The sequence below is a fragment of the Ochotona princeps genome, chromosome 27, assembly GCF_030435755.1.
Source record: "Ochotona princeps isolate mOchPri1 chromosome 27, mOchPri1.hap1, whole genome shotgun sequence".
NCBI classification, from domain to species: domain Eukaryota; kingdom Metazoa; phylum Chordata; class Mammalia; order Lagomorpha; family Ochotonidae; genus Ochotona; species Ochotona princeps.
The window spans coordinates 22,616,883-22,642,497 of NC_080858.1; the positions used below are offsets into that span (position 1 = coordinate 22,616,883).

Below are 25,615 nucleotides of genomic sequence, written 5' to 3' on the forward strand. Positions count from 1 at the left end.
TTACGGCCTGATTCTTGAAGGCTGTTTGTCAAGGTATGTGATTTGACAGAGCATCTCTATTTTGTGAGATGCTTTTACAAACTAAAAGCAGCCTTTTACATGTAAGTAGAATTCAATTGGATTTTAAACATCTCCCTTGAACCTAGTAATTGAGCTGAGATTGTGATTACAGTCAAAGTGACTCTCACACCTGTACGTTTAAACAGGCAGGCTATGGGAGTGGATGCATCTTCAGAATAAGTACAGATTCCTGCCAAACAGGGATGGAGAATCTCAGAAGGATGACACAAGGGCAGACTGTGGGGGGAGACGCTGGCTGCATCCCTAGAGAGCGTGACGCAAAAATAGATGCGGTAGGAGGAGGGGCGACAAGAAGAGTCTGGAAGAGACCAGAGCAGTTGGTCAGCTCTGAGTCACTCCGGGGGTCGCTTCGCGTTCAGCTGACACTCGGCACGTCTGCATTGCTGACGTAGGTGGGCGGGGCTAACCTAGTGGGGTAGACGCAGATTTAGGAGAAATTCTTTGGTTTCTGAGCCCGCCTCATCCAAGTGTTTCTGTGACTCTGATTCGGCTGTGGCTGAAAGTAGCAGGCCAGCAGCTTGGGTTACTCATGAGAAAGACTTGCAAGCTGATTTTCACCACACAGAGTGCATGTGGAGGAGGACAGGCACTGAGCCATGTGATGACCACGAGTCACAGTGGTCAGGATACCGTGTGTCCTGGAGAGGCATCTGAGCGCATGTGTTGAATGCCCATAACATGGAACGTTTGAATTGGAAACCAGAACTTGGCCTGGCTCTGGAGAGCTATTGCCTCTGCTGCTGCTCGTCTCTGTGTCTTGATGCTCCATACAGCAAATGCATAATAATAATAATAAATAAAGTTATAGGGACTTCTTAGAGAGTGCAGGTACATGCTGAGTCTGTTCTGGGGACAGCTTGGGCGCCGCTGCACTGAGAGTAGCCCTTTCCCTGAGCTTCTCCCTCCCCCATTAGGAAGGCATTGGCGCCTCTGGCGTGAAAGAGCCTGTTCTTCTGTGATTGTATCAGTAGGCCAGACCGTTCAGGAGAGGGAGGAAACTAGACAATGCCTCGGGTTTCCACTCTGTGGCTTTTCCTCCCTGTTCTTTACAGCTCAGTGCCCGGCAGGCCCTCTCCTGGGGCCCACGGCTCCCTTTTGGGGCCTCCCTCCCCTGCATCCGTGCGGTACAGTGAAACACAGCCTTGGCAGGTACTTTCAGGATTGTCTGCCTAGTCCGTTGTGGTACCCCATCTTCGTAGCTCTGCCAAGCTGGCTGAACTCTATCGTTAGGAAGGAGCCCCTCTAAGGGAAGGCGGGGTTTCTGTTATGGAATGCAGCATTCGGTGGTGCCCATGGATTGGCTTGTGGGTATGCCATTGGAAAGGGTGGAAGTGAGTCAGCAGGGAGCTGTCTTCCAGTGAGTGAAACAGGCAGGGGCATCCTGGTGATAGCGTCCACCGAACCCACCACCCGGAGACGGAAGGACATTTATACTTTGGGAGAAACCCTCAGAACTCTCATTACTCATGCAAGCCATAGTCTGTGTTCCTATTTAGCGCTTGCTTAGACGTTGACACTCATTTACGATCCAGGAAGTATCCCATTGGTAGGTTACACCGACGTGCCAAACCTGCACATGATGTGTCGGGGTGGTGGTTTTTTTTTTTTTTTTTTTTTTTTTTTTTTTTTTTTTTTTTTGATGTTTATTTGAGAGAGAGGGAGAGAGAAACCCAGCACTCAGTCAGGGAACCTTCATCCATTGGTATACTCACCACCACACACCACAGTGGTTAGAACAGAGCTGGGCCTAAGTGTGGTGTTGGGATCCTAGTCTAGGTCCCCCCCGCATGAATGGGAGGGGCCCAGTTACTGAAGCCATCACCGCTGCCTCTCAAGAAAAAAAAAAAATGAAAGCAACTTAAATATGTATTAGGAAGTGAAAGACCAGTGTGAAGTGTGCATACTGTGCGATTCTGAGTCTACAACTACATTCTGCAGATCAGTGGCTGCCAGGGGCCAGGAAAGCAAGCAGGGAAACCCGAAATATTTCATTTTACATACCCACAGGATGTACAGCACAAACAGTGAGCTCCATTGTATACCCCATGGACTGTAGTTACCAACATTGACTCATCAGTCATGACAACTTCATTATGCGAGTGGTGTAAGGAGTTAATGATAAGGGGTGTGCTTTCTTAGACCCAAATCCCGCCCTCTCCCATAAGCTCTTGTTAGTTCCAGACATGCTTGTTTATGTGTGTCTGCCCGATGGCCACCAAGAGATGTTGAAGGTAAGGAACATTATCTTTATGGCCCCGGAATGGAAGAATGAACAAAAAGAAGAACATTGTTATTGTTAGTGCATATCTTCACTGAGACACGGACTTAACACGTGTTGCTCAGGACAAAACTCTTGAATCTGACCCCCCAAGCCCATCCTCCCTCTGCCTCTGCTTTCCTGAGAGCTCCCACGTTGCTCAGCCCGGCCCTGAAGCGTCATCCTGACGTCTCGTTCTCTTCGCCCAGCGTCCAGCGCATTTCAACTCTCACCAGTGCTTAGCACCACCCTGCGCCCAGCTCCTGACTCTCCTGCCCTGCGCTTCTCTCCATGCCTCTGCTCCTGCTAGTCCATGTGAGCTGCTGTATCAAAAAGCCACAGACTGGGTAAAAGATACCATAGCGACTTGCATCTTGCAGTTTGGAAGGCTGGGAAGTTCAAGATCAAGACACTAGCAGGCCTGGCATCTGGGCAGTGCTGCTCTCTGTTCCTAAGATGGTCTGTTTTTGCCACAACCTCTGGAGGGACCCGTGCCCTCGCAGGTGGGAGGGGGGAAACCCTCTTTCTCAGGCGGCTTTCATAACCTGCTAGTCTCTCCCCGGAGGCCGAGCCTCATCACTTCTCAAGATCCCTGCCTTTTACTGTCACCTCCATGAGGGGGTCGGGTTTCAGCAGAAATTCTGGGAAGAACTTATCTTAGCACCCCACCCTCCTGCGTCTTCTTTCAACTGCTGCTGCTTTTTTTCTTTTTTTTTCATTCTTTCTTTTTTTAACAGTCAACTGATGTGCTATGTGGTGGCATTGTAGATTGTAGTTTCCTGGCTCTCTCTTACATTTAAAATAAAACCCAGGACCTTTGTTGCCTAGAAGGCTATGTGGTTGGGTTTCTGGCGGCTTCAAGCATCATTTCTCCCAGCCCTGTACCCACGCTTCGCTCTGCTCCTGCCAAGTAAGCTTTGCCACCTTGCCAGGCACAAGTCCTCCTCCTGTTGTCTCTATCTTTCTGTAACTAATTTTCTCTTCTAAATCTGGCTTTTCGATAAAAATAAGTCTTTAAAAAAAAAAGAAATGAAGAAGAAGAAGACAGTACATCCCGGCTCAGTGCACCACACTACACTGGACCCATGGCACATAGGTGCCACCTTTAACAGGTGGTCACTGCCGAGCGCTCTGCCGTAGTGGCCCTGCCCTCAAGTCAGTCCGAAGGGATTTCAGCATTGTACCACTTGGCATCCACCTGCCTGGTGATCAGAACCTCCCAGGCCTTGGACACCGCCCTCTGTACCTTCTTCCCCCCACTCAGTGTGCTGTCTGTGGACTTTCCTTCCTGTGTGCCATGATTGATTAGTCTGACACATCTAGCATTGTGGAAGGTCACCCTCCCAGACACACCTGTGCCCACGACACCCCTGGCGTGGAGGTGTCGTTCAAGTGTCAGCCCCTCCTTCTGTATTACCTCATTTTGCTTCTTTATTCCTTGTGGTGTTGCTTATTCTGTACTTGACATTGTACGCTTGTTTTGTGTGGGTTTTTTTTTTTAAGATTTATTTTTATTGGAAAGGCAGATATACGGAGAGGAGAGACAGAGAGAAAAACCTCCATCCACTGGGTCACTCCAATCCAAAGCCAGCAGCCAGGAGTCTCTTATGAGTCTCCCATGCGGGTGCAGGGTCCCAAGGCTTTGGGCCGTCCTCTATTGCTCTCCCAGGCCACAAGCAGGGAGCTGGATGGGAAGCAGGGCTCATTTGGGATTCTGGCATGCAAGGTGAGGACTTTAGCCACTAGGCTATCACAACGGACCAGTGTATGTGTGTGTGTGTGTGTGTGTGTGTGTGTGTGTGTGTGAAATACTGTGTCCAGAAAACAGTTAAGAAAGTTACCCTCAGGGCCCGGCGCAGTGGCCCAGCGGCTAAAGTCCTCGCCTTGAACGCCCCGGGATCCCACATGGGCACCGGTTCTAATCCTGACAGCTCCACTTCCCATCCAGCTCCCTGCTTGTGGCCTGGAAAAGCAGTCAAGGGCGACCCAATGCTTTGGGACCCTACACCCAAGTGGGAGACCTGGAAGAGGTTCCTGGTTCCCGGCTTCGGATCGGCGCAGCATCGGATGGAAGATCTTCCTCTCTGTCTCTCCTCCTCTCTGTATATCTGGCTTTCCAATAAAAATGAATAAATCTTAAAAAAAAAAAAAAAAGAAAGAAAAAGAAAGTTGCCCTCAGACCAACACAGTGGCTCAATTGGCTAATTCCCGTGCTTACAAACTCAGAATCCCATATGGGCACTGATTCATGTCCCGACTTCTCATCCAGCTCCCTCCTTGTAGCCTCAGAAAGCAGTGAAGGATGGTCCAAAGCCTTGGACCCTGAAGCCATGTGAGGATCTCCTGGCTCCTGGCTTTGGATTGGCTCAGTTCTAGCTGTTGCACCATTGGGCAAGGAATCAGTGGATGGAAATTCTCTTCTGTTTCTCCTTCTCTGTCTCTGTAACTCATCCTTTTCAATAAATAATAAATCTTTAAAACACACACAGGGTATTGTGCACTGATACGGAGTACAGACCTCTCAAGGGGGTAGGTAAGCCTGCTGTGCCTGGGTGGCCACCCTGTAGTTCCTGTTTCTGTGAATTTGACTATTTCAGATAACACAAATAAGTGGGCTTTCAAGTGTTGTAACAGACGTATTCCACTTCACATAATGTGCTCAAGCTTCAGTTCTTTCCTTTTGAGAGCTGAATGAAGAGTCGGTGTATGCATGCACCGCTGTTCGTTTCTGTGCTCAGGGGGCAAGGACACTAAGGTTGCCTCCACTTCCTGGTAGTTAGGAGTAGTGCTGCTGGGGACCTGCACTAGCCAGTCTCTTCAAGACCCTGCTTTTTAGGGGTCAGCATTATGGCGTAGCCAGCTACGCTGCCCTTTGGGGTGCCAACTTCCTATCATGGAGAGCTCGTTCAACACCTGGCTGCTCTGCTTTCTGTCCAACTTCCTGCTAATGCGCCTGGGAGAGTAACAGAAGGTGGCCCATCCGTGTGGGAGAGCTGGATGGAATCCCCGGCTCCTGGTTTCTGCCTGGCTCAGACCTGTCTGTTGTTGGCTTCTGGGAAGTAAATCAGAAGATGATATATGTCTGTCTCTCTCGTTTTAAAATAAATGTTTGTTTGAAAGGTAGAGCTGCGGGGGCGGGGGGAAGAAAGCAAGATCTCCCATCTGCTGTTGCTGGTTCACTCCCCAGATGGCCCCACCCCTGCCTTGTGTGCCTCTGGGCCTGGAGTTGGGCTGAGAGCCCTGCTGATCACCAGCCACTTTTGGGGTTCTGCTTCCCTTTCTTCAAAGGGCAATACGTGTTCTTAGCCAGACAACTCTGTGGTCCAATCCTTCAAAATTACACAACTTCCTTCAATTGGTTCCATCTTTATCCCTTTTCCCCTAAAAGTTATTTAGATATTTAAAGGTGTTAGAGGGTCCAGCATGGTAGCCTAGCAGCTAAAGTGCTTGCTTTGCATGCACTGGGATCCCATATTGGTGCCGGTAGTGACCTGGCTGTTCCACTTCCCATCCACCTCCCTGTTTGTTGCCTGGGAAAGCAGTCAAGGATGGCCCAAAGCCAAGGATGGAGCCTGCACCCACGTGGAAGACCAAGAAGGAGTTCCTGGCTCCTGGTTTCGGATTGGCTCAGCTCTGGCCATTGTAGCCAGAGAATGAACCAGCAGACTGAAGATCTTTCTCTCTGTCTCTCTCCTCCCTGTAAATCTGCCTTTCCAATAAAAATAAGTAAATTTAAAAAAGAAAAGCATTAAAGTTAAAGAGAAGGAGAGACAAAAAGATCCTCCATCTACTGCCTAGATGACCAGACAGAGTCTGGGTTGGATCAGTCCAAAACCAGGAGCCTGGAACTCCCTCTGGGTCTCCCCCAGGGTTGGGACTTGGCCATCTGTCACTGCTTTTTCAGGCAGATTAGCAGAGACCTGTGCTCTCCTAACAGGAGCTGGAACTCAACCTTGGTCTCTCAAGATGGTGGCAGAGCCTCAAGTATCCGAACCATCCGTGCTGCATCCGTGGTGTGCATAAACAGGAACCTCGACTGGAAGCGGAGCAGCCAGGACCTGAGCCAGGCATCTTAACAGCTGTACCAAATGGCTGCCCCTAATTTTCCTAATAACTCTATATGTTTAAGCCTCCAATCTAAATACAGAAATCAAGATATGAAGAAGTTAAGTGACTTGTTCACACCCCAAGTTGGGCTTGAGAATTTGCTCTTTGGACTACAAAGCCTCTGGTTGGTCAGCCACACTGAACTAATCATTCTGTCCACTGCCCATTCCTCCTGGTGCGGATGGCAAAAGCCGCCCCTGCCATCGTGCCCAGCTGCCTTGAAAATCCTGCTAGGTGGTGAGTCAGGAGATTGTCTATGCCACTGTGACCAGGAAGAGGAGGTGTCGAAGCTTCTGCTTTCGGGCTTCGGGCAGATGCACCTTTCAGGGAAGCCCCTGTGGGCTCTGCAAGGAGAGAGTGCCTGTGTTCTCCAGGCCTGGAAACAAAATAGCTACGGAAAAGCCAGAGAGAGTCCACACACACACACACACACACACACACACACACACGCAGTTCTCCTTCCTGTCTGGCTTACCTCTCAGAGTTTGGCATATGGGCAGGTGTCAGGGAGAGTTTGGGACTAAATTGTGGTCAAGTGTTGTATAAGAAGGTGGTTTTCTGCATTTGAATGTTGCCATCAACCCTCACTTCCCTTAGTAACCTGCTTCCTCCTTTTTCTTCTAATCTTCTGTCAGCATCAAGTCCTAGGTGTTTCAGTTGTCTCAAGCATATTCTGACTTTTTTTAAAAAATTAAGATTTGTTTTTATTAGAAAGGTATATAAACAGAGAAGGAGATACAGAGAGGAAGATCTTCCATCTGCTTCACTCCCCAAATGGCCTCAACAATTGAAACTGAGCTGATCTGAAGCCAGGAGCCAGGAGTGCAAAGGCCCAAGGCTTTGGACCATCCTCCACTGCTTTCTCAGACCATCACACAGGGAGCTGGATGGGAACTGGAGCACTAGGACATGAACCGGCGCCCATATGGGGTGCCAGCGCTTGCAAAGACAGGATTAGGTAATAGAGCTATTGCACTGGCTCCAGCATATTCTGACTTGTTCTTGATTAACTTTTTACTTTAACTTTATGTTTTTTCATTAAAAACTTTTTTCACATTCATTAAAGATGTGAGGGAATGGGGATTTGAGACAGGTGTGGGCCTCCTGTGAGGACAGAGGGTGAGGGAGAGGAGGAGGGGTGAGAGAGGTATGGTGGGGGGGAGGGTTGGGGAGGGTTGAGGGGAGTGGGAGGGTGCAATGTTTCTGGTCAGGCTACTTTAGGAGGAGGTCTGTTGACTGTGCCTCAGGGGCCTTGGTGTGGGAAAGAATGTCCTGGGGGTGTTACTTGAGTGGTCATTGTGTAATCGTTGACAGAGTTCTTCACTCCTCAGGAGAAGGGCTCTTCCTGGTTCTCTCTGTACAAGTTCTGGGGCCTGTTGGTTATCGCTGTCTGCCTAGGTGCTTTCTATGGAACTTGTGCCTCTTGCTTTCCTTTCCGCCCTTTGAAGGGGTGTTTCAGATCTTCTGTCGGATTCTAAAGTTTTCTTGTCTTTTGTGTGCACCTGTGTATGTCCTTCAGTCCTTTCTCTGGTGTCAGTAACAGAGATAGCCTGGTCTTGTGATATGTGCTCTGTGGGTTGGACCACATTTCCATGGGCTATTCCCTGAGATTGGGATCCTGTCAGACTAAGGTCTTCAGGCCATTCAGGGGGCCCACTCCTGCCAGACCAGATCACCCTGCACTGCCCGCCCCCAGCCCTGGTTCTTGCACTCCTCAGTGGGTGCTGCAGCCTGGTCTGGATTGCCGTCTGCCCAGTCTCCCATGCGTATCTGCAGGTGTGTCGGCTTGGTTGGGAGGCTCCTCCAGAACCCCTGCTAGGTCCTGAGAAGGCTGGTAATTGTAGTGGTCTGATCCAGCCTGTCCCCAGCCCTAGCTCCCACATTCAATGGCAGGTATAGTAGCCAGATAGGAAGCCCTCTTGTCCCCCACTCATTCACATGTACCGCAGTGGGCACTAACCTGATCTGCACCCAGACCCAGCAGTCACTTGTCCTGGTGGGATCTTCATTATTAATAAGTATAGGACTAATCCACATGATATAATAATATGATAGAATCAGTTTTATATCTGCTAAATATTAAAACCTGCCCAGGCTAAAAAATTAGGAATTATTGCTTGGATTTGACAAACATTTAAAAGAATGATATAAAATTTATGAAGAGGTTACTGATGCATCTACATTCAAAATATCAGGTGGGGCCCAGCGCAGTGGCCTAGTGGCTAAGGTCCTCGCCTTGAAAGCGCCGGGATCCATATGAGCGCCGGTTCTAATCCAGGCAGCCCCACTTCCCATCCAGCTTCCTGCTTGTGGTCTGGGAAGGCAGTCAAGGATGGCCCAAAGCCTTGGGACCCTGCACCTGTGTGGGAGACCCAGAGGAAGTTCCTGGTTCCCGGCTTCGGATCAGCTCAACTCCGGCCGTTGTGGGAGTGAATCATCTCAGAGAGTAATGAAAGATTTTCCTCTCTGTATGTCTGACTTCCCAATTAAAAATAAATCTTAAAAAAAAAGTCAGTGAAGTGAGACCAGGCTTGAAGTTTAAAAAAAAAATAGTAAAGCTGACCGCTCTTGTGGAGTGTGCTGCTGATTGATGACTGTTTAGTAGAAATGAATCACTGGCTTCTGTTCATGTAGTGGACCAATTAAGCAGAGTTCAGAAGGTACAGTGTGTTAGTAAAACTGATAAAAGATAAATTACAAAAAACTTTGCCCATATTTTATAAATGTTTTAAGGATATATTTTTATTGGAAAGGCAGATTTTTCAGAGATAAGAGACAGAGAATGAAAGATCTTCCATTTACTGGTCGCCTCCTGAATGACTCAGACTAGCACGCTTGTGGGATCCTGCCCTTGCAAGGTGGAATCATTGCTCCAGGCCCACTACTCCACTTTCAATCCAGTTGCTAAGGCACCTGGGAAAGCAACCAAGGGTTTGGGCCTCAGAACCCAGAAGAAGCTTCTGGTTCCTTGCTTCAGACCAGTCCAGCTCTGGCTGTTAGGTCATTCAGGGAGTGAGCCAGTGGATGGGAGATCTCTGTTTCTCTTTCTGTCTCTCACTCTCTGCCTTGTAAATGAATGATGCACAGATTAGGAAAGATCGACTTATATGGAATTGGTCACAATGGTGAATAACATCAGTTCTTACAATTTGTCTCCATCGAGTATTTGTTGCCAAAGAAAACACAGGGAGGTCGTGTGCGTGGAGCAGGTGGACAGGAGGAGGCTCATATCCCAACCCTGAAGACTCCCATATCCTCACCACGGACTAACAATATGAGCAACAAGGACTACATCCCAACTACCAAGGAGACCACGGGGAACTGGAGTGCCTTCGGAGGCCGAAAACTCTGAGGTCACCCACCCCCACCTGGAGATTCCACAGGGGATGGAAGAAATCCAAACTCTGCCGTGCAGGAACCAGCGTCATTGGAACCACAACCAGGAGCCCTGACGGTCCGCAGAAACAGAAGAATAATAAACTTCCTTCGGGACCAGGGAAGGGAGCTTTCTCCGGTCATTGCATAGTTCCGGCTCTGGATCCCCACCCCCTCTCTCGCAATGACTATCGGGATCGCCCCGGAAACCCCTCAAACAGACAGACATACAAACAAACAAATAAAAACCTAGAATAGATAGATAACAACAATGAAAGCTTTGAATCAGACAGGAAATGGCCAGCATGGATTTACTCATCCCTCACTTGGTGGGACACAAAGATTAGTTACTCGTCACTGGGGTATTGGGGATTTCTCTGCACACCCCTCCGAAAAATGTTCTGCACCTAAATTGTTGATGTTCTGTTGGAGCTTTTTAATTGATCGGGATGATACTCTGCTGGCTCTACCTTCAGACCAGAGAAGGTCTCCCTAAGAAGCCGTTGAACTTAACTGGGCAATAATGCTGAACTCTACACTTGGTACATGCTTGCAATGAAGGAATCTCAACTGAACTTGAACTGTGGTTATGCAACAAGGTGGAGGAATCCACCATAGGGGGAGGGTTAGGGAAGGGGTGGGGGGAATCCCAGTACCTATGAAACTGTGTCACATAATACAATGTAATTAATAAATAAATTGAAAAAAAAAAAAAAGAAAACACAGCTCACCATTCTTTCTTTCTTTTTAAGACTTATTTATTTTTATTGGAAAGTCAGATATACAGAGGGGAGGAGAGACAGAGAAGAAGAACTTCCATCCCATGATTCACTCCCCAAGCAGCCGCAACAGCCGGAGTTGCATCAATTCAAAGGCAGGAGCCAGGAGCCTCTTCCAGGTCTCCCCAAACCAGCTCCTATATGGCATCCCGGTGCATGCAAGGCGAGGACTTTAGCCTCTAGGTGACAGCACTGGGCCCTCTCCCATATATCTTTAAACAAACAGAAAAAGAATAGGCAAGTGTGCTGGTACACTGGAATAGTTAATACAAATTTGGCATTAACCAGGTCCAGGGTTCCCACCAGCTATTAGCTGCTTTTCTCCTAGTAGTATAACGCTTGCCTAGGTATAAGGCAACCTGGGTAGTTCCTTACAGATGGGGAAAAAATTATTTTTATTTTTTAGGATTTGTTTAATTTGGGGTCTGGTATGATGGCTCAGTGGCTAGATCCTCTCCTTGCATACTCTGGGATCCCTTTGGATGCAGGTTCATGTCCTGGTTACTCCACTTCCCATCCAGCTCCCTGCTTGTGGCCTGGGAAAGCAGTGGAGGATGGGCCAAAGTCTTGGGACCCTGCACCCACGTGGGAGACCCAGAAGGAAGCTCGTGGCTCCTGGTTTCGGATTGGCGCAGCTCCAGTCATTGTGGGCACTTGGGGAGTGAACCAGCTGATGAAGATCTTCTCTTTGTCACTCCTTTTCTTCCTGTGAATCTGCCATTCTTATAAAAATAAACACTAAAAAGATTTATCTTGCATCTGCTGGTTCACTCCCCAGATGGTCATGACAGCTGGAGTCTGACCAGTCTAAAGCCAGGAGCTTGTTGTGGGGCTTCCAAGTGGTGCAAGGACCCAGGGGTCAAAGCTCTCGTGTCATCCTACTGCTTTCTCATAAGCAGCAAGGAGCTAGATCAGAAATGGAGCAGCTGAGGCTTGAACCAATGCCCATAAAGGTGCTGCAAGTGGAGGCTTCAGCTACTATGCTACAATACCAACTTCCAAAGCTAATATCATTAAATGAAATTTAAAGAGACTTTTGCTCAGTATTAGAATATCTTCCTTGTAATGCGATTATAAGCAATGTCTTCATGTCTCTGAATGGCCAAAATGAACACTATAAAATGAAGGAACCTAGACTTGGCAGACTTGAGAAACAACAGCAGTTTCTTTTTTTTTTTTAGAAAGATTTATCATTATTTTTTTAATTGGAAAGGCAGATATACAGAGAGAAGGAGAGACAGAGAGGAAGATCTTCCATCTGATGGTTCACTCCCCAAGTGACAGCAGCGGCTCGTGCTGTACCAATCTGAAGCCAGGAGCCAGGAACTTCTTTTCGGGTCTCCCACACGGGTGCAGGGTCCCAAGGCCCTGGGCCGTCCTCAACTGCTTTCCCAGGCCACAAGCAGGGAGCTGGATGGGAAGTGGAGCTGCTGGGATTAGAACCGGTGCTTATATGGGATCCCAGGACGTTCGAGGCGAGGACTTTAGCCGCTAGGCCATGTCGCCAGGCCCATAATTTCTTATAAATAAACAAATGGGGGGATATAATACTGGCACAGCAGCTAAGCTGCTGCTTGGGATAAGCACAGCCCATTTGGGTCGTCTCCATCCAAGTCCCACCTCTGCTTCAGAGTTCAGAGTCCTCATGGTCACCCCGGGAGGCGGCACAGAGGGTGGCTCCGTCAACTTGGTCTCTGTCTCCTACTTGGGCTAAAAATCAATAGATGGAGGATTTCTCTATATCCCTTTCTCTTTGTCTCTCTGCTTTTCAAACAAATACAGATAAGTATCTATTTGCTCTGTAATTAACTCAGAAACCATTAAAGTTTTCTAGGTGCCAAGCTTTTATGCACTTTACAAGTTTAAAAATTATACAGAGAGCTAATGAGAACATTGTGTCATCTATTTTAGTCCGTATTCTGTTACTGAAATGAAATATCTGAGATTTGGTACTTGGAAACTATTTAACTCATGGTTTGGGATGTTTGGGATGCTTTAAATCCAAACATGATGGCAGCCCTTGAAGGGTTCCTGCAGGATTCTCCCCTCATGTAGATGGCTTCATAATGGCAGAAGTACATGCAAGAAGAAGCGATCACTTGGCAAGATTGGAAGCAGAGAGGTTAGGATCCTAGGAGAAGCACATTAACCCCTGTGACCTCATGACCACCCTTGGGCTGCAGCTGGTCCAAGTCCCACAATCTCTCAATGCTGCCATAGAAACAACCATGTGGGCCCGGCGGCGTGGCCTAGCGGCTAAAGTCCTCGCCTTGAACGCCCCGGGATCCCATATGGGCGCTGGTTCTAATCCCGGCAGCTCCACTTCCCATCCAGCTCCCTGCTTGTGGCCTGGGAAAGCAGTCAAGGGCGGCCCAATGCATTGGGACCCTGCACCCGCGTGGGAGACCCGGAAGAGGTTCCTGGTTCCCGGCTTCGGATCGGTGCGTTGCGGCTCACTTGGGGAGTGAATCATCGGACGGAAGATCTTCCTCTCTGTCTCCTCTCTGTATATCTGACTTTGTAATAAAATAAATAAATCTTTAAAAAAAAAAAAACCATGCTTCTGGTTCCTGAACCCTGGAATCCGTATATGGACAATGACCAGATGCCCGTGTTTCCCAGGTTGATCCTGATTTCAACATTTTGTCCCATGGGGGGACCATGTGGGATAGTTTCGCACGAGGAGTGAGTTTGTGGTGGAGTCTCCCAGTAGTGCTGTGATGTGTGTTCAAGGAAGGCTGCACAGGCATTTGGACTAGAGTGAAAGGGAGCCCCACAGGCCTGCTCAGGGATTCATGGCCCCTGCAACCTTGCCTGCTCTCCAGCCAGGTCCTGTCTGTGTGGCCTGGAAGCATGACTTAGGAACTTCCCTAAACCTGTTGGGTTGGTAAAAACACAGGTGGTGTTGCCCTAGGCCATTCATTCATTCTTTAAGATGTTCACATCTCCCACACCCCACAGAGCACCTGGGAGCTAAGATAGGTCATGGGTTCCTGCTGTGCTAACCCTAACCTTGAAGATGCTCCTGCGGGGACCCTCGTGGGACAGGTTTTCTTTCCCTGCAATTTCTGCATACAACCTTACCCACTGATTCAGCTAAAGTGTATTGGAATCCTGGCCCTGACAACAACAGTCGAGCCTAGTTCAAGCTTCTGTGGAATTCTGAGCTAGATGTCTGAAATTCAGGATAAGGCGGAGTGCCAGCTGAGAAACTTACTTGTTCATGTTATCCCATTTTAATTCTTTTAGGTTCCTGCTTTAAAGTTGAAGCACAATAGGAGGGGATCAAAACAGTGTTAAAAAATAGAAAGAAATGAACTACGCTTTAAAACATAGTTATTGTAGACACATTCTTACCTTAAGCAGTGCAGGTGAAGTGTCTCAATTCAGATGGTGCTTGGAGGTAAAATGCACGTTGGATTTTGAAAGCCTGGTATCAAAAATGATAAACCAGCTCATATGTAATTTTTTATGCTGATCACATGTTGAAATTAGAATTTGGAGCCATATTAGCGTAGCACAAATATATTAACATTGATTGATTTAAAAACATTGTTTCTATGTAGCTGCTGGAAAAATTTAAGTTATACATGTGGCTCACATTATGTTTCTGTTACATTGTTGGTCTAGATAGTATTTCAATCATAACTGAAAATATTGGAGTAGGCTATTGATTGATAGGAGAATCTTAATTTCTGGATATTCACCTAGCAGTGGTTCAGGGTAGATCTTTTTTTTTTTTTTTTTTTTTTTTTTTTTTTCCCTGTTTGAAGTAGAGAAATGAGATCCCTCAGAGGGTGATCAGAGCCAGGAGTTAAGGAGTTAATCTTAGGTCCTTCCTCAGTGGGAGTGATGAATGGTTCAAACTTGTGCGCACAGGAAAATCAACATTTCTCTCATTGTTCTCTTGCTTCACACTGGGAGCTTATTTGCTACATTGTTTCCAGATTCTGAGTCAATTCAGGTGATCTCCAACCTGATAAAGGAGGATTAAAAAGTAACAGGTTATAGTAAAAGTTGTTCTTTAATGAAGAGTTTTATAATGCGAGGAGTAGAAAACTCCCTAGCTTTCTTGTGTGACTTGAAATGTCACACATTTACATCGTGCTGAGTCTTTAAAACCCTCGAGTCTCTGGCTGGAGCGTTACTTGTTTGGTCGCTGCCTTGGTTACCACACCATCACCTGATTAGGACTGAGCTTGACACTCTTTAGATGACTGCATCCTGAGACCTCTGCTGTTATCTTCCCCCCCTGCAGACCCTTATGAAACTGTCAGCCCCCCAGCCTATTCCATTTTGACATGTCCCCCACTCATTCTTACAAAAATCTCACAAGATCTCCAGTACCCCAGCTGAGTGGCTGAGGATTTGCAACCCTGCTGTGAGGAACCTGACTGGGCTGGGAATGGGGGGGCGGGGTCCTTCACAAATACAGCAAGGCCCCTAATCTACCAGACCATCTTCCTTAGCCTGTCGCTTGGATTGAGCAATTGTCTCCATCACTGCCTGGCGCGGACTCTGCCCCTGGCCACAAGCATCAGCAGCTTCTGGCCGGCTCACCCCAGGAGCTTCTGTCTCCCCCTGCTCAGCTCACCGCCAGCGTCTTGCCATTCCCTGGAGTTCCGGCTGCAGTTGCCAGGAGTGGAAGCCAGCTGAACCTTCAGAAAGTCGATTTTTCTCAGGCTCTTTTAGCCTCTCTCTCTCTCTCTCTCTTAAATTTATGTTTTTGTTGGAAATTCAGATATGCAGAGAGAAGGAGAGAGAGAGAGAGGAAGATCTTCCATCTGCTGGTTCACTCTTCAAGTGGCCATAATGGCTAGAACTGAACTGACTTGGAGCCAGGAGCCAAGAGCTTCTTCTGGGTCTCCCACATGGGTGCAGGGCCCCAAGACTTTTGGCTGTCCTTGCTCGACTGCTTTCCCAGGCCACAAGCAGGCAGCTGGATGGGAAGTGGAGTAGTTGAACTAGAAGCAGCACCCACATGGGATGTGGGCACTTGGAGGTAAAAGATAACCTGTTGAGCCCGGCAGCGTGGCCTAGTGGATAAAGTCCTCGCCTTCAACGCGCCAGGATCCCATATGGGTGCCAGTTCTAATCCCGGTGGCCCCGCTTCCCATCCAGCTCCCTGCTTGTGGCCTGGGGAAGCAGTCGAGGAAGACCCAAAGCTTTGGGACCCTGCACCCATGTGGGAGACCCGGAGGAGGTTCCTGGTTCCCTGCTTCGGATCAGCGCAGCACCGGCCGTTGCGGCTCACTTGGGGAGTGAGTCATTGGACGGAAGATCTTCCTCTCTGTCTCTCCTTTTCTCCTTATATCTGACTTAAAAAAAAAAAAAAAAAAGATAACCTGTTGAGCCACCACACCACCCCCCTTAGCCTTCCTTCTTTTTTTCCAGAGGGGAAAATATACTATTTGTTATAGATTACAAGCTCAGAAGTGACCCTTAGTGTTACCTTTCTCCATGACAGATTCATGGAGTTGATTTGGAAACAGGCGTGTCTTGGGCCTTCACAGATTCATCTAGTAAGCAATGGAGAGACCACTGCTGAGGCAGACACCATGGCTTGCCTTGCAGCTTGCTCGGAGCACTTCAAAGGGAGCAGTGGCTCAGATATACATTTTTACTTTCACTGATGTCATTTGTTCTTGCAAAATATTAAAAAAAAAATTCTAAGAACTACTGAGAGGAAGAAGAGACAGAGTGATTTAGAGTTGGAGTTATCGGAACCAGTACAGTGGCTCAATTGGCTAATCCTCCACCTGCAAGTACTGCAGTACCATAGGGGTGTGGGTTCTCTCTCTCTCTCTCTCTCTCTCTCTTTTTTTTTATTGGAAAGCCGGATATACAGAGAGGAGGAGAGACAGAGAGGAAGATCTTCTGTCCGATGATTCACTCCCTAAGTGAGCCGCAACGGGCCGATGCGAGCCGATCCAAAGCCGGGAACCAGGAACCTCTTCAAGGTCTCTCACACGGGTGCAGGGTGCCCGTGCTCTGGGCCTTCCTCAACTGCTTTCCCAGGCCACAAGCAGGCAGCTGAATGGGAAGTGGAGCTGCTGGGATTAAAACCGGCGCCCATATGGGATCCCGGGGCGTTCAAGGCGAGGACTTTAGCCACTAGGCCACGCCGCCAGGCCCTCTCTCTCTTTTTTATTTTATTTCTTTATTATTTTATTTTATTCCTCTCTCTCTCTCTCTCATTTTTATTGAAAATTCAGATTTACAGAGAGAAGGAGATACAGAAAGATCTTCATTCCGTAAGTTCACACCCCAAGTGGCTGCAATGGCCAGAGCTGAGCTGATCTGAAGCCAAGAGCTTCCTCCAGCTCTCCCGCGCAGGTGCAGAGTACCAAGACTTTGGACCATCCTCAACATGCTCCGTATCGGGGACCCTGGGATGACATCAGGTGCCCATCTACTGTTCCAGGGTACTCCTGTGGTTCGGCTGTTGGGAGTGGCCCTCTCCTGCTTCCACCCCACTTTCCCCCAATCCTTAACCCTCCCCACCCTAATCGATGGTCCACATGGACTTACTTTCCCCTCAACTATGTAAACATGAAAAATAAAATGAATTTATTATCTTATAAAAAGAGATTTACTTATTTTTACTGGAGATACAGATTTACAGAGAGGAGGAAAGGGCAGAAAGAGAAAGCCAGAAGGCAGGAGCTTCTTCTGAGTCTTTGCTTAGAGTGCAGGGGCCCAAGGACTTGAGCCGTCCTTTGCTGCTTTTCCAGGCCATAAAGCAGGGAACCAGATAGAACCAGATAGAAGTGGAGCAGCTGGGACACGAACCAGCTCCCATATGGGATTGTAGTGCTTGCATGGGGAGGATTAGCCAGTTGAGCCACTACTGCAGCCCCAATTAGTTTAAATTTTAAACTGCCTTCGTGGTACGGTAGTTAATCAGCCTGTGACAGTGGCATTCCAAATCAGAGCACTGGTTTGAGTCCTGACTGTTCCAGTTGCAATCCAGGATTCTGCCTGTGTGCCTGGGAAGGCTGTGGAAGATGGTCCAGGTGCTTGGATTCCCGCCACCCAATGTGGCACACCGGGATAGGGTTCTGGGCTGGTGGTTTTAGCCTGGCCTAGGCCCAGCCACTGCTGGAGTGGACTAGCAGGTGCAAGGTCTGTTCCTTTGCCTCTGAAACAAGTGACTCTTTAAAAGTTTAATCAAATTAAAATAACTTAAAATATTTTCCATTAAAATGATTTTTTATTTTGGTAGGACTACATATCAACTTGTAAAAATAATAAGTACTCTAGGTTTGTGAGACTTCAAGCAGCCACAGAGCAAGCTATTTTATGAATATGTTTGAGTGCATGTAAAATAATAACACCTTACATGTTGCATATATTGGGCTAAGTGATTATCATTTCTCTTGATTCTTTTGAAAAGGTTGATGTGGTGCCAGTGTCCTGCATTGGATTTCTGTTGGACAGACTGCCCTGAGGAGAAATCTTTTCCCTTTAGCTGCTGAATTTAGTTCTTGCGAGGAGTGAGGGGCCTGGTAGGAGGGGTGAGGGGGCGGGGGACAGAGTTCGCAGGAAGGCAGATGGAGTTGGGCGGTGAGAGAGTGTGACTTGCATGCCCGTTTCACCCCTCCCCAGCCCTCTTGGCGGAGATCACATTTAGGAAATGTTCTCATTTAGGGAAAAGAGAACACGGGATCTCTCTGGTCACTTTCTGGCTCGTGGTCTGAGTGAGAATGGCAGGATGCTTTTCCTCCAGCGTGCCTAAGCTCAGTTTGCTGTGTTTACTGAGCCTTTTTCTCCCCATTGCAGCCCCTCCTGGAAGCGTTGCCTGGCGACCAATTAATGGACATTAGGAATCTTCCCACTAATGTCTCCCCTCCTGCAAAGTGTCCACAACATCTCTCACTTGGCTCAGCCCTAAACCAGGAACCAGATTGCTTTGCTTTGTTTACTGCATTAAAGCCTCTCCCGCCACTCCCTCCTTCCTGGTCTTTTTTAATCCTATCACTCTTGTCCAATTTTCTTGTGTTGTTTAGTAATCAGATATTTGCCTCATACTTTTCTTTCACGAAATTAACAGTGCATAACTAATAGTATGCTAATACTCCTTTTTAGTGATGTGAGAATCAGTTGTCCAGGTCCGTTTTTGAGTTGTGCTGTTGTTTTAAAGAAGACCCTAAACACTCTAAATTCCTTGGGGCGGGGGCAGATTGGGTTTTTGTTCTCTTTGAACAGTAGTTAGCTGCACTAGAGTGCTGGGAGAGTGCTGCAGGCAGAGCCCGGTTCAGCAACTATCTGATTGGGTTGAATTTTTTTTTTAAAGATTTATTTATTTTTGATTACAAAGTCAGATATACAGAGAGGAGGAGAGACAGAAAGGGAAGACCTTCCGTCCAATGATTCACTCCCCAAGTGAGCCGCAACGGCCAGTGCTGCGCCAATCCGAAGCAGGGAACCAGGAACCTCCTCCGGGCCTCCCACATGGGTGCAGGGTCCCAATGCATTGGGCCGTCCTCAACTGCCTCCCCAGGCCACAAGCAGGGAGCTGGATGGGAAGTGGAGCTGCCGGGATTAGAACCGGTGCCCATATGGGATCCTGGCGCGTTGAAGGCGAGGACTTTATCCACTAGGCCACGCCGCCGGGCCCATGGGTTTGATGTTTATTACATTTGTAGAACGCTGGAGGCTGGAGGCGCAGGGCTGCAGGATTGGGGGTGGAGGGGGAAGGGTAGGCTGAGAGCCAGGTTCAGAAATGTGGATTTTCTTCCTCAGAGAGCCCTTCCCGCCCCCGCGCCCCGGGGAGAGCGGGTCTGGTTTCTGGAAATTCAGGTTTCCTTTCTCCTAGGTGAGATGAGAAAGTGACGAGAAGTAAAACCAAAAACTGGCCCCCAGTTTTTCCAGGAATTGATTTTTAAATTTTTTTCCTTTTTTTTCCCTTTTCTAATCAATAGCCAAAGTTTATTAGTGGCATCAGCCTTTTATAGACTGAGGGTCACATAGGGCAGGGGAGGAGGTATTGAGGAGTTTACAAAGTTCCCATAAGCCTGTCTACAGAACCCATCAATCTTTTCCACATCCTTGTCTGAAAATCTCTCTCTCTCTGTTTAATTGCCGTAATGATATCCAATATACTGTTCTCGTACAACTGATACGCACTCATTTGTCTTCCTTCAGTTTCTAGAGGTTCATGTCCAACGTCAGATGACCCCGTTGCCTTGACCACTAGGCAGACAGATGGCGGTGGGGGGTTATATGTTGGCCTGAGGACTCACACCTTTTTTCCTTTTGAGCTATTCTTTTTTCTCTTTAAGACAGCCAACTGGGCCATGGCATAGTAGGTTAAGCTTCCACCTGAGGTACAGGCATCCCATGTGAGTCAGTTCAAGTCCTGGTTGCTTCATTTTCTCTCTTTTTTCCAAAGATTTATTTGTATTGGAAAGACATTTACAGAGAGAGAGAGAGACAGTTTCCATTCGCTGGTTCACTTCCCAAGTGGCTGCAGTGGCTGGAGCTGAGCTTATCCAAAGTCGGGAGCCACGAGCTTCTTCTGGGTCTCCCACATGGGTATAGGGTCCCAAGGCTTTGGGCCGTCCTCCACTGCTTTCCGAGGTCACAAACAGGGAGCTGGATGGGAAGTGGAGCTGCTGGGAAAGGAACTAGCGCCCATATGGGATCCTGGCTCATGCAAGGGGAGGATTTAGCCACTGAGCCATGGTGCTGGGTCCCTGGCTGCTCCATTTTCAATCTAGTTGCTTGCTCTTGTGCCCAGGAAAGCAGCGGAGGATGATTCAAGTTTGGTCTCCTGCTCCCACCTCGAGGTCCTGGAGGAGGCTCCAGGCTCCAGCTCCAGGCTTTGGATCAGCCCTGCTTCGGCCTTTGGGACCATCTGGAAAATGAACTAGCTGTTGGAAGATCTTTCTCTTTCTGTCTCTCCTCTCTGTAAATCTGCCTTTCAAATAAATAGGTAACTTGTTTAAACAATAATAATAATAATAAAAGCCCCAGCAGACTCAGCTTACAGTCAAAGTCTGGTTGATACATTTGCAGGATTATTAATGATTTTTTGCTTTCCCTACATTTGCAGGATTATTAATGATTTTTTTTGCTTTCCCTCCTTTGAGCAGCTTCAAATCTGAGGGTAGCACCTGTTCGGCTGTGCCTTATGTGGATAGAGTTATTCTCACTTCTCTGTAGAAAAGAGAAAGAAGTAGTGAATTTGCCCTCCCTCCAGTTTTTCTGGTAGTATTTTGTCTGTGAAACTAAGAGGCTGCTGCTCTGAGAAGAGGGAAGGAGTAGGGATGAGCAAAAGAAAAAAAAAAAAACAGGGTGGAGAGATTGGCAGGATGTGGTATTTATGGGGAAGAGGGGAGTTCTTGCCTGCCAAGGGTGGAGCCGCGGGGCGGGTCGAAGCTCCGTAATTCTGATAACCGAGGTCGCGAAATTCGGAAAGGTCATTGAATCTTCGGGGGTGGCGGGGGTGGGGCTGAGGGGCCTAGTCACGCCCGCAGGCGCCGCCCTCTGCGGAGATTATAAATGGGTAGGACCCGAGCCGCTCCAGGGATGCTGTCGGGGCCAGCAAGCCGGCCATCGTAACTCTCGCTACCGGAGACGCAACTCGTAGCCGAGGAGGACCTCTGTGGGGAGGCTGAGCTGTGTCTGGAAGGGGCTTCTCTGAGTCCCACATCCAGAGCTTCCCTAGAGGATCTGGGAAGAGAAAACTGCGCCATGGAGCGGCCCAAGGTAAGGCAGGAGCAGCGGCTTCCCGGCTACGTCTCCCCGGAGGACAGCCCATGTGGGGGCGACGGCCGTGCAAGCCGTCGGGGCGCGGGGTCCCCGCCGGCCCCGGGCGATCGCGGGTGGTGAAGGAGTCACCCCGACTCCTCACCTTCTCGGGGCGCGGGAGTCACGGGGCGCGCCGTGTGGACGCAGCGCAGTGGCACCGGACGGGCAGCGGAGCCCCTCGTTACCAAGGGAGACCCCCAGTCGTGCGAGCGCAGCAAGGGCTGATGTGTGATGCAGGTGGTGTGTGGGAGGAAAGGCATTTCTCACTAGAATAGAATGGATGTGGAGACGAAGCAAGAGAAGGGATTGGGGGTGGGCGGCTGGGGGCGCCGAGCGGAGGACCAGAAACAGCCAGTCCGAAAAGGCCCTGACGCCGGTAGGTGGCTGACGCGAGGGGAAGGGAGATTGTTAGAAAAGGACTTTCCGAATAGAGCTTCGGATGCTCGGCCCGCAGTGAGGGTGGAGAGAGCCGCGAGCTCCCGACAAGGTCAGCTTTCCTCCCGAAGCTGCCGCCCGCCGCCCTGGGAAGCCTGGGAAGGGACGGATGGGGTAGGGGTCGGGGACCTGCGGGAGCCACAGAGGGTGGCCCCAAGGCGTCAAGTGAACTGCCCCACGGTGTAAATTATTCGCATTCCTGGCAAGATGGGATGACCCCTGGGCTTCCCCGCCCTTAGAGAAGTGTAGTGTTGGAGACCAGCGGGTGGTAGGCCCCTGCAGGGCGAGCCCCTGAAGTGCAGTCTGTGGTTCTCAGAGGACAGCCCCCTGCCCCAGCACCCACGGGACATTTTTTCAGGGCCCCGGCCAATGACTGGCTAAATCCTCCCCTTGCAAGTGCCAGGATCCCATATGGCCGCTGGTTTGTGTCCCAGCTGCTCCACTTGCCGTCCAGCTCCCCGCTCCCTGCTTGTGGCCTGGGAAAGCAGTCGAGGACGGCCCCAAAACCGGCGTGGGAGACCGGGAGAAGCCTTCTGGCTCCTGACTTCTGATCAGCTCAGCTCTGGCAGAGCGAATCGGTGGACAGAAGATCTTTCTGTCTCTCTCTGTAAAACTTCCTTTGATTTTTTTTTTAAAGATTTATTTTATTTTTATTACAAAGTCAGATATACAGAGAGGAGGACAGATAGAGAGGAAGTGGAGCTGCCAGGACTAGAACCGGCGCCCATATGGGATCCCGGTGCATTCAAGGCGAGGACCTTAGCCACTAGGCCACGCCGTCAGGCCCAAAACTTCCTTTCCAATAAATAAATAAATAAAACATTTTTTAAAAGATGTATTCACGATGGAAGAGGCATGGAGAGAGGCATGTAGTGAACCATGTACTGATTCACTCCCTGAATGGCCACAATGGTGGACGCTGGGCCAGGAGCCGGGAGCCAGGAACTCTAGCCAGGTGTTGGTGTGGATGCTGTTTGGTGCTTTCAGAGGCGCATAAGGAGGGAGCTGGATTGGGAAGTGGAGCAGCTGGGGCTCGAATCCATGTGAATCCATGCTCAGCGCGTTGCAGGCACCTGCCTTTTTCTCTGCCTCCCAGTTCTTGAGCACAGTTCTGTCTGGCATAGACCTGGTGCAGATTGAGTCATTTCCCCCTACCTCATTGCGTTTCTGTAAGACTGGCATGAATCAAAGGTTGAAGGGGCTTTTCTCCCCTCTTCCCCTCAGGTCACCCCGTACCTCATCTTTGCCACGAGTATCGCGGCCATCGGCTCTTTCCAGTTTGGCTACAACACTGGAGTTATCAACGCTCCCGAGAGGGTGAGTACCAGCAGAGAACTGGGGTCTGGAACCAGTAGTGTTATTACTCTAAGTAGAGCTTCAAGAATTTGGAATTAAAGAGAAGCTAATGTATTGCTAGGGAAGTCTAGTCGAGTCATTAGAAAGATCAGAACATTTAGTAGCTACAGCCTAGTCCTCAGCCCTCCTCACCCCTTGCTCAAGGCTCCGGCTTTAATCCTGTTGCAGTTCCTCCCAAGGAAGGCTCTGGGCTAGACAGGGAGCAGCAGTGCTGCCACCTACTGGGAGTTTCAGGATTTTCAGAGCTAGTAACGTAACCTCCCTAAATACTGCGTTTCTTCCATGGCACCTAATTCATTGCCACAGATTCTCTGCCCATAAGCATAGAGCTTTCCTTATAAAGAGGAAGCATTCCCACATATTTGTCTTTTTTATCAGGCTGTACCTGGCTGACCTCCCTACACTTCATTTTCTATTCCAGATCATAAGGGACTTTATCAACTATACTTTGGATGAGAAGTTAGAAGAACCTCCCGGCCGTATCCTGCTCACGAATCTGTGGTCCTTGTCCGTGGCCATCTTCTCCGTGGGCGGCATGATTGGCTCATTTTCCGTGGGGCTCTTTGTCAACCGCTTTGGCAGGTATTGGTCAGCAAGGGGACAGGGGAGCAGGCCCTACCAGCTGGGCTGAGGACAGTGTGGAAACCGAGGGCAAATCGGGGTGGGTAATGAATTTGAAATTCTCACAGAGGAAGACCTGGCCAGGCTGGCGTGAATAGAACAGTCCTTGCGTGTAGCATCTGATTACCTGGGGGGGCTTTCCTTCAGGCGCAGACAAGGCAGAGAGCCCAGTGCCGTGGCTCGCCTTGCATGCCCGGAATCCCATATGATCACTGTTTCGCGTCCTGGCTTCTCCAGGTCCCATCCAGCTCCCTGCTTGTGGCCTGGGAAAGCAGTCGAGGATGGCCCCAAAGCCTTGGGTCCCTGCACCGGCGTGGGAGACCTGGAGGAAGTTCCTGGCTCCTGGCTTTGGATAAGCGCCAGCTGTTGCAGCTGTTACGGTCACTTGGGAAGTGAATCAGCAGATGGAAGATCTTTCTGCCTCTCTGTGGATCTGCCTTTCCAATAAATAAAAATTTTTAAGGCAGAATAAAAGTTTTTACTTTATTTGAAAAGGTTATAAAGGTGGAGGATGGAATGAATGGGGAATGGATCAGAAAAACATCTTCCATCTGCTGGGTCAGCTCTCCAAGTGGTTGCAATGCCCCAGGCTGGCAGGGCGCAAGGTCTTGGGCCATATTCCTCTGCATTTTCAGGTACACTTAGCAGGGAGCTGGGACTCACACTTAATCCACTACCAGTTAATGCACTGTGGTACAACACTAACCCCCCCCAATTTTTTTTTTTTAACAAAACTATACTCAGGGGCGTGGAGAAAAGCAGAGGAATGAGGGGCGATGCGGACTCTGCCCGTGTCTGCCTCACATTGACTTTGCTTGACTCCCCAGGCGCAATTCGATGCTGATCGTCAACCTGCTGGCTGTCATCGGCGGCTGCCTCATGGGGTTCTGTAAGACGGCCGAGTCGGTGGAGATGCTGATCCTGGGCCGCCTGGTGATTGGTGTCTTCTGCGGGCTCTGCACGGGTTTTGTGCCCATGTACATTGGGGAGATTTCGCCCACTTCCCTGCGCGGGGCCTTTGGGACCCTCAACCAGCTGGGCATCGTGGTCGGGATCCTGGTGGCTCAGGTAGGAAACCCTCAGATCTAAGGAGTGTTGGTGAAGTGCGCTGGGGGCCTGGCCGGAGGGGGCTGACAGCCTTGGCTCTGCTTTCTAGATCTTCGGCCTGGAGGCCATCCTGGGGTCTGAAGAGCTGTGGCCTGTGCTCTTGGGCTTCACCATCATTCCCGCCATCCTCCAGAGTGCGGCCCTTCCGTTTTGCCCTGAAAGCCCTAGGTTCCTGCTCATTAACAGACAGGAAGAAGACAGCGCTAAGATGGGTGAGTGTCTTACTTCTTTCTGCTCCTGGCCGGAGGAGCTTCTGGGCCATGAACGTTAGAGCAATTTTCTTTTCTCATTCTCTTTTTCCATGCGAAGAATTTTCAGGTTCCTCTCAAGCCAGTCTTTGAGCCATGAAAGGATGAATTCAGAAGGCGCAGCTGCTGGTCCCCTCAGTGCCTGGGAGGGCCTGAAGCCGCCGGAGCTAGCACTGACCTTTAACCCTTTCTTTGCTGCAGTCCTCCAGCGGCTGTGGGGCACCCAGGATGTGGTCCAGGACATCCAGGAGATGAAAGAGGAGAGCATCCGGATGTCACAGGAGAAGCAGGTCACGGTGCTGGAGCTCTTCCGGTCCCCCAGCTACCGCCAGCCCATCATCATCTCCGTCGTGCTGCAGCTCTCCCAGCAGCTGTCCGGGATCAATGCTGTGAGTACCCGCCGGGGGTAGGGGTGCTGCAACCTGCGGCACAGTGCCTGAAATCCGCGCCCCCCCGCCTCAGTTAGGCCGGAGCCCCTGTGAGGGCTGCTCAGC

The 25,615-nt window shown here is 49.4% G+C and overlaps 1 protein-coding gene across 4 annotated transcripts in view; it reads left to right on the forward strand.

The window, feature by feature from the left end:
* LOC101534170 (solute carrier family 2, facilitated glucose transporter member 3) overlaps window positions 1–25,615 on the forward strand; it is a 67,901-nt gene that overhangs the window by 36,523 nt on the left and 5,763 nt on the right. For 3 of the 4 annotated variants that reach the window (XM_058656069.1, XM_058656067.1, XM_058656068.1), the window contains exons 3-7: window positions 23,014–23,106; window positions 23,567–23,727; window positions 24,594–24,834; window positions 24,923–25,085; window positions 25,323–25,510. In XM_058656069.1, the coding sequence (XP_058512052.1) occupies window positions 23,014–23,106; window positions 23,567–23,727; window positions 24,594–24,834; window positions 24,923–25,085; window positions 25,323–25,510 (846 nt within the window). Of the gene's footprint in view, window positions 1–21,221; window positions 21,313–23,013; window positions 23,107–23,566; window positions 23,728–24,593; window positions 24,835–24,922; window positions 25,086–25,322; window positions 25,511–25,615 lie in introns of those variants that run through there. The other variant, XM_058656070.1, reaches the window with a different exon arrangement.